At 38.7% G+C, this 9,385-nt stretch overlaps 1 protein-coding gene across 1 annotated transcript; it reads left to right on the top strand.

Annotated features, from left to right (window-relative positions):
• Positions 1 to 2,327: 2,327 nt before the first annotated feature.
• LOC134745006 (asparagine synthetase [glutamine-hydrolyzing]) lies at positions 2,328 to 7,286 on the top strand. Its single transcript, XM_063678974.1, has 2 exons — positions 2,328 to 2,462; positions 5,620 to 7,286. The coding sequence occupies exon 2, from the start codon at positions 5,629 to 5,631 to the stop codon at positions 7,282 to 7,284; it is 1,656 nt and encodes a 551-aa protein (XP_063535044.1). The 5' UTR covers positions 2,328 to 2,462; positions 5,620 to 5,628; the 3' UTR covers positions 7,285 to 7,286.
• The last annotated feature ends 2,099 nt before the right edge of the window (positions 7,287 to 9,385 follow it).

The raw sequence follows: 9,385 nt of genomic DNA, 5'->3' as shown, positions 1-9,385 counted from the left end.
AGTGTATTAATTTCCGATTAATTTACGATCAAAATACTTATACAGGACCAAATAGATTTTATCTCATTATGCATAAAATTATATGTTTGTTGTGATTTAAGGGTAATGGAGCGAACATGTGGTTGAAATTTTTAATCAACTTTTATGCGGACAATGTCGCGGGCGGAAGCTAATACACTATATACAAAGATTAAAATGTGTTTCTGGATGTACCGATAAAAATAAATACATTTAGGGTTCTTGGAAAGGTCGTTTCCGCTTACTATATTGTGTGTCTATTTGCAAACGCCACAGGCTACATTCAATAACGAGAAAATCAACTGGAATTTAATAAAACTCGTTTAAATTAAGGTTACATTCTGGTTGCAACTGCAGCAGCATTGCTGCGGGAACAAGCAATGTCACTGTCAATTTCCTTGATAAACTGCGTAGAGTTAGACCAAGACAAGTCTGCAACGATTTTGACCACACGCAGTGCAAGTGTTATTTATACGTCATAATTTCATGCAAGTTTGACTGATTGAGTTAGTTAATGTCAGGAATTCAGGAGTCGTCGCAAAAAGGCATCTCGTTCGACTCGCTCGCACTTATTGATGTGCGTGAGATGCCTCGTGACAGAGGGCCTACCGCGAACCACGTTCGACGTGTTGCCTCCCTGTCACACGTACGTACGAATTTACAAGTGCGACAGAGAGGCAACACGTCGAACGTGGTTCGCTGTAGGCCCTCAGGATCAGGACCCAAGGTCGTGTCAAAATAAGACCAAAACTTATCAAATTATTAAAACTGAATTGGCCCTATAGTATAGACTAGACATGCCCCGAATAGTGGTTTTGGCCGAATACCGAATATTCGTCCCCTGTCACGGCCAAATCGACACATATAGGTACTGCACTACTGCCTATCTACCTGCTTAAAAAAAACTTTAAATTCGTGTGACGTAATTTATGGATGACCCCTAATTACATGTAGGTCCTTCCCTTTTGTTTAGTGCGAGTTTTCATATTCGTACCAAAAGTAACAGTTAAGTACCTATACCTACACAGGAAAACTAATGGGGAGTACCGTGCTTATCAATGAAGTATGTATATTTAGGTATGCCTAATGCCTACCTACGTCATTTAATAATGCAACAAACGTGTCTGTTTTTTTATTCCGTAGACTAAAATGACGTTTCATGTGTATGACATGACGTTTCTTAGTACCACATGAAATGTCATTTTAGTCTACGGAATAAAAAAAAACAGAATTACTAAGGTATATAGGTGCCTACGCTAAAACCATTTTAGTACTGATTACTATTAATAGATCAATATTTCACTGATCTCACAATTCTCGATACATTTAAGTATTTTTTGTAATTAATCAATTAAATTATTGTTTTGTAGCCCAAAAGTATTAGGTACTTACTTACCTATATGCCTATATCCATTTTCCACTATATATTACTAGGTAAATTTTTTACAAAAAATGTTAGCAAAACTGTAAAATCTCGAATTTTATAATAGCTCGCCTAATATTTTCGAAGTCGATAAGAATGCAGCCTAAGTCACTGCCTGGCCATAAAAAAGGATAAATTAATTTGTCAAAAACCTCATTTATCAAAATCAGTTCAGTCGTTTCAATGCTACGGTACCTACAAATGCTGCTATATGTGAGTTTACGACTACGACACTAAAACTAAACACATTATTTTATGTACCTAGGGTTTAGGTACTTACCTAGTAAGAATTTTTTAAGGTGTTTGAAAAACAAATCTACTTTACATAGACGACTTAATAAGGACCCATCCCATACGGTAAAAATATGCTGCATAAATCCATAGTGTTAAATTTAAACCGGCCGGCCATAGAAATGGGACCCGCCATTTATATCCAACAACACAGACATGCGCAATCAACTCGACACACACAACACGATGATGCAATACGCCGCATGGATGGCAGAATAGTATAACCCGGTTAAATCAAATACCCCTCGACTAATAACCCAACTCATTCTTTCACGGCACGACTCATGTTTGCCTCTCATCAAATAAAACTAGCCATAATCTTCGTATTTCTGAAGGATTAATTTCTTACATCAGATCCAGACACAGTGTCTGTCAACTAAAGTCTGCATAAACGCAAAATCTGATTTTATTTCTACGGGTGTACGGTTCAGAACACCAGTTTAATTTTAATTTTAACACGTGGTTCAACCTTGCCGGCCTGCTAAAACTGAACATTAACAAATGTCACTATATTATTGTCTCGTTTCTGTCGCTGACTTATGAAAAGGATAAAAATAAAAGTCGATTGGTCTAAGCTTCATTTCATTACAGTGTATTAGAAGTGCTAGTGGGAAAACGAGTGTCTGACACAATGTCCATGTCCACGTCTAGTCATCGTTGACGTGCCAAAGCCGGTGGCTGCTGTTTTAACGTAGAATTTTTCTGCCAAATCTCGAATTTTATAATACAAGTAAGTGTTTTTAATTAAATAATTTAACTAGAATCAATAGAACTAAAATCTATAAAATCAAAGTGATTATTCTCATTTACGTGAAATGAAAAAATATTGGTGCCGTATTGAAGACAGTTTTCTATTCATTGGTGTTTAATTATTGGTTTTAATTTATCTCCAAAGGTATTTACCTATAAATACTATCTAACCAAATAATAATCGCAAATCATAGGGTAAATGTGTCTATACTTGCAGTGCACATTACATGTTCTTTCGAAGATATAATTATACCGACACAGAGGGCCTACCGCGAACCACGTACGATTCGACGTGTTGCCTCCCTGTCACACTTGCGTACGAATTAACAAATGCGACAGAGAGGCAACACGTCGGACGTGGTTCGCGGTAGGCCCTCTGGGCCTGGGGTCGGATTAGGGTTGCCAGATCGAATGACCCTATTATCGGGAGAAAATAGTTATTTGTTATACAAGGGTGCAAAGTTGTATTTTACCCGCGAGTGTGGAATTGAAATACGAGCAAGCGAAAGGATTCTATAGTTCTAAAATAGAATCCTGAGCGTAGCGAGTGTTTTAACACACGAGAAGTAAAATACATTTGCACCCGTGTGTAACACAAAACTTTTCCCCTCACTATAGCGAGGAAAGTGCAACATCCACAGGCGTTAGATCATCTTCATCAACTGCAATCACTCATTTTTGTACGATATTATAACAAAAAACTCTGGAAATTCTGTACTTTTACGTGAGAAGTTTTTAAGTAAAATTTTTGTTGACAATGTTGACATTTCTGACGTATGAAATGTCAATGATGCGTTTTGAAATTGCATCGACTTAACAGAATTATATTTAACATAATTATTAAAAAACAAACGTTTATTATGGAATTTTAAGGTTTATGACTTCAAAACATTAAATAAAGCTAAATCTGGTATTTTTTATTAGATTCTCAAACCATTTATTTAATGATAATTAATATCAAACGAACCATTATTATGAGCGTTTTACGTTTTGTTATCTGTCAAGCTACTTAAACACGCCCCATCCAAGGTCAATTTACTTTCCCCACTAGTGGATAAAATGCGTTTTTCCCCGCTTGTTTTAAAGGATAAAAGACGGCTTTCCGAGCTAGTGAAGGGAAAAATATTTTTTTCGGGATTTTGGAACTTTTGTCGAGAGAAACAAAAAAAAACAAATTAAAGTAAATATATTAAAAACAACAACATTTAGAATAGACCTCGCGAGCATAGCTTAAAGCTGAATAAATGTATGGCCCCGCCGTTTAGAATAATTTAAAAAATTGAAATGACAAAAAAAAAACTTTTTTTTGGGCTATTTAAATAAAAGCTTGTAAAAATGAGACGTGTTTAAAAATGAAACGAATACGCTTAGCCCGCGCTTGATCAATCAACAATACGAATTTTTTTATTAAAACGTTGCCAGCGTAATGGGGACATTTGAGCCAGGTACGATTCGTAACGGTTATTTTATTTAAACAAAAAAAAATGACGAGGCCTGTTGCGGATATCATCATTGGTATTTTTGGGACGAAGCATGTTGCTGATTTGCATTTGTAGCCACCAGACGAAGCCTGCGTTGCGGATTTTTTACATGTAACTAGATTATTTTTCAAGATTTTCTCAATTTCTGTATTCTTTTAAATGTAGTGTGCACATTTTTATTGTTTTGTGTGAAAAAATTTAATAAAACAATATGAAATTGAAGCGTAAAAAAATACAAAAAGTTATGTCAAAACCCAACATACAATTACTGGGGATCGAACCAGGGACCTCCCTACTTCAAAGCGAATGTTTTCAAACCGCGCCATGATCTCTTATTTTTTTTTTATGATGAATAGGCAGGCGTTCTTAGCTAAGCTGACGAAATTTGGGTACTAATTCTCGAGTAAATACTACTTAGACCAGCGATACAAATTTGCTGCATTTTTGCCATTTACTCTGTAAACATATCTTATAAAGAAAAAAACTTATGATATCGATACGACTATTTGCTTAGGCGCGAGCTATCACGACTCCCGCCATTTTTGAAACATTTCCAAAAACCGGATCGATAAAAAAATTCTATTTAATCATAAAATTTGGTCACAAAATTTCACGAGAATCGATTGAGAATTGTGACCTGTAGAGGAGAACATTCGAACGTACGAAAGCAAAATGCCCGAGGCAAAACGTAGACCTTCGCTATGCTTCGGTAAAAAGAAATGGTTTTCTCATTACCTACCAATTATCATATGCGTGTTACTTTTCACAAATTTAACCATTTTTGTCCTTTGGAGCGCCGGAGCGGCAACGTTTCGCTTGACGAAAATTTGGAACTTTAGGTACCTCTTACTCGTAGTTATTTTTCGGGCCTTTTTTCACTTTGTCGGAATTCGGGAGTACCTAATGTAAAAAATCTGGAGAATCCCGCCAAATCCCGACCATCTGGCAACTCACAAAAATATCGGTATTATTATGTTCTTTTTCGTTCAAAATATTGGGCTATTCCGGGGTTTTTTTTTAATACCGGTTCCGAGCCGGTTCGGTTCAATGCCCGAAGTTGCCAACCAAAATCTGGCTACAATTTGTTTTTAGTAGCACAATATTTTTGGCACATCAATGGAACGTCAAAGTACAAATGGCGGACTTAACACCTTAAAAAGGCATTATATTTAGTTTACTCATCAGTCCATGGACGGATTTAGAAAAAAGTGATGTCATTTGATAGGTCTTACTTGAATAATATAAAAATAAAATACGTGGAATTGTTACATATGTGTACCAAATTTCAACCTAATTGGTCCAGTAGTTTTGGAGCAAATAGGCTGTGACAGACAGACGGCCAGACTCATGAGCAGGGACCGGCCCGCTATCCCTTATCGGGGTTTTATAAGGGTATTGCATAAGGCTTAACTCACCATACCCTTTGCCAGACGAAACCCTTATTAAGAGCTAGCCTTATTTTTGGTTAGCTTTTCGGTATTGTGACCCTTAAAACCTTAAACAACTCTGATAAGGAGCTGAAGGGCAGCAGCCCTTACTTGTTTTTGCAATTTAGACCTGTTTTTATCTGAGATCATTCTAAGAAACTTCTTAGTATTTACATAAACTCACATGACATTAGGTACCTAAGTACTTACAACAATTTATTCATTTCAGATCACAAAAATGTGCGGAATTTGGGCGATATTCGGAACCAAAGACGGGGTGAACCTAAAATGCATCAAGTGTTTCGCCGCGATCACGCACCGCGGGCCAGACGCGTGGCGCGTCGAACAAGACGCGCGCGAGCCCGGCGCGCTGCTGGGCTTCAGTCGCATCGCCATCGTTGACGGCCTACACGGCATGCAGCCCATGAAACTCCACTGCTACCCCCGCACCGTCCTCATCTGCAACGGCGAAATCTTTAACTGCAAAACCCTCCAAACCGAACACGATTTCCCCTACGAGACAAACTGCGACGTCGAGGCCATCATCCACTTGTATCACAATTTCGGCATTGCCGAAGCCGTGAGGAGGCTTGACGCCGAATTCGTCTTTTGTCTCGTTGATGGTGACAAAAGGAAAATTTACTTAGCCAGAGACCCATACGGTGTCCGCCCGATGTTTCGCTTCCATGACCCAGAGAGTGGAACCATGGGCATCTGCTCAGAAGCTAAAGGATTAGTCGGAATCAAAGAATCCGCCAGTGAAACGGCAACATTAGAACCATTTCCGCCCGGCCATTTCCAAATTTGGAGTATGCTTGATGGCGGTAAGGTAAAATTGGATCATACGGAGCAATTTTTCAAGCCTGGAATGTCCCTAAATTATAAACCGTATGTCCCAGCAAGTGTTATGGCAACAATGAATGTTTACGAGAAAACGGCGCATTTACTAGAAGCCGCCTGCCGCAAGAGATTGATGTCGGATCGTCGAATCGGCTGCTTCCTCAGTGGTGGACTGGATTCTTCGCTAGTCACCGCCTTGGTAGTTAAGCTCGCGAAAGAATACAAACTGCCATACAAAATACAAACATTTGCGATAGGAATGGGAGATTCCCCAGATTTAGCTGCGGCTCGAATCGTAGCGGATCATTTAGGCACAGAGCACCATGAAGTCCAATTTGATGAGAATGACGTACGAGAAGCCTTAGACAACGTGATCTATCATCTTGAAACATTTGACATTACCACGATCCGCGCAAGCATCCCTATGTATATTTTGTCAAAGTATATAAAGGAGAAAACTGACACTACAGTAGTGTTTAGTGGGGAAGGCGCGGATGAAGTGGCTCAGGGCTATATATATTTCAGAGACGCACCTTCTGCAGAGGCAGGGCATGAAGAAAGCTTGCGATTGCTATCAGATATCTACTTGTACGACGGCTTGAGAGCAGACCGCACAACGAGCGCGTTCAGCTTAGAACTCAGAGTACCGTTCTTAGATATTGAACTCACACATCATTACCTAGGCACGGATCCGAAATTGCGTCAGCCACAAGATGGAGTAGAAAAATACTTGTTACGGAAAAGTTTGGCGAAAAGCGATCTGCTACCAGACTCTATACTGTGGAGACATAAAGAGGCATTTTCAGATGGCGTGGCGTCGGTGAAGAAGTCCCTATTCACAACTATAGGAGAAATTATAGCAGACCGATACAAAGAAGAGCCTATACAGTACAAGGGCGTCCAGCCTACTACGACGGAGTCAAAATATTATCGTCATGTATTTGAAAAATCATTCCCGGGCCAATATAACTTCACGCCATACTACTGGATGCCCAAGTGGGTGGAAGTCTCAGATCCTTCGGCACGGTTCATAAAGCATTATGCTGCTAAATAATACACAAGGTACCAAATTTAGGTATATTATAATCATTTATTGAAATAAAAAGTACTGCTGTTAGTTGACTTTTATATATTTCCCTAAAATAACCCTGATGTAGATTTATTTTTATCTTTGAATCAAATATTATTTATTGGAAAATTCTATGGCTCTTATTTATGACTGGTTTCGCCTCAAGCAACAACCTTCTTTTAATTTAATGCCACCTGATATAACATAATCAGTAGAGACAATTAATGACAACTAAAGAACAAAATGCACCTATAAATTGTATAACCTATGACTAATACAGGTTTATAAGAGATATAGATCGATTCGCTTCTACCATGAGTAAACCTGGCCTCTGGATGTTAATGATGAAAGTAGTGTGCTACGGCTAATCGTCACTGTCTATTGCTAGAGTACGTGCATTTACCCTATTGTTCCAATTGCCTTGCCTGATGTAAATAGGTACACGTTCACCTTATCTATAAAATTTAAAAACTCACCAAAGGTCTAATAGAATTAATAAAATTCTCTATGTACGCGACATCTACATTATGTACTTGAAAACGCCGCCAGTGTTCTTTCGGGTCACCTCCAAGGTGAAATCTGACACGACTGCTGCTGTTGGATTGATAGCAAGTTTCACTCGATTGAGGGGATGGGGAATATTCGCTTAAATTTCGTGATAACGCAAGTAGTCTACTGGTCATGGAGGTGGATTTCTCAACGCTGGAAACGTTGCGCGAGGTAGCTTTATCACAACCCAAAATTTCTTTGACGGTTTCTGATTCCTCGTCTTTATAAATTTTGGTAACACCATTGCGAAGAAGACTGAATGCGTATAGGCATGTTGGACACGCTTTATTGTCCTCGCACAGCATAATCACGCCGCTCTGTGATGACTGAGTTTTTGCTTGAGTTGAAGCATTCCGAGGACTGACTTGAATAAGTTTGTTGGTATAGCACTGCTGTGTTTGATCAGTTTGGACTGCTGTGACGGTGCGTTGATGTGTGTTGAGTTGATTGCATACCCGACTACGTGTTGCACAAGTCCCGCATTTACAATTCAAGTGAGCCAGCTGGTATTTGAGTTGTCGAAGTTCAGTCGACTCGCCAATTGAGTCAGTCTTACAGCCTTGCCAAGGATGAAGGGGCACAGGTTTCTGCAATTTTCTTATGCTCTGCATTTTTACAGCGAATTAATGCCGTAGACGGAATTAAATTCACTGTTGGGTGTAGGTAATTTTAATACCTACTTATACTTTTTGTAATCATTCTGTTAAATTTGTTATTGTCCAGTTGATTTAGTACATATTTATTTAATAAAGATTTAGTACGATAATGATGGAATGTCTAATACAAACGTCATATTTTTAAGGGACGTCCACGCAGGCGTGACATACATATATTATTATACATGAGGTAAGTATAATTCTCTTTTGTTCTGCTGAGGTTCTGCCTATGTTCCCCTGAAAAGTCTTGCCAAACAAAAGAAAGTACCTATAGGTACCTACTTTTTGTACGAACACCAAAACAGACTAAATTTTTCTGAAGACGCACATGTCACATGTGGTCACAATGTCACGTTGATATGACGTCGATGATGACGTTTCAGCGTTCAGCAAGTGTGAACAGTAAATAAAAACCGATAAATTCAAATCCTCTTCATGCATTTCAAGGTAATTCGTTCAGGTACGATGTGACTAACTAAAACAAACGCACATTGCTGTTGCAATAAACTATTAAATACATAGGATATATAAAAAGAGCACAACAAACCTATAATGTCAAAACGCAGCCCACCGTGTCAGGTAAGATTTTAAATAGCTAATGCTGTGTCGAGTACCTATGGAGCTTTCCTTTTAGGGATATGCATGCATTTTTACTGCTAAGTTTGTGAAGCTGTCAGAATCTAGGCCACCAATAAATATTACCTGGGTAGTGCCTGGGTACCTATATTATAGTTTGGTCTGACCGACCGTTTCCGTCAAAAAATAGCGGCAAACTTGAAAAATAGGTACCTACGACGTGGAAGATTGATCGCCTATATAGCAATTTCGAAGGCCGCAATCTGTGATCATATTTCTATGATAGTCTAACTGCAGCCGAATGT

Source organism: Cydia strobilella, chromosome 10 (assembly GCF_947568885.1).
Source record: "Cydia strobilella chromosome 10, ilCydStro3.1, whole genome shotgun sequence".
In the NCBI taxonomy this organism is placed as follows: Eukaryota; Metazoa; Arthropoda; class Insecta; order Lepidoptera; family Tortricidae; genus Cydia; species Cydia strobilella.
The sequence above is the reverse complement of the archived record's forward strand: the minus strand, read 5'-3'. Positions and strand labels throughout refer to the sequence as shown.

Excerpts from the sequence above, each read along its gene's own strand:
- LOC134745006 (XM_063678974.1), top strand. The coding sequence starts at position 5,629 with ATGTGCGGAATTTGGGCGATATTCGGAACCAAAGACGGGGTGAACCTA.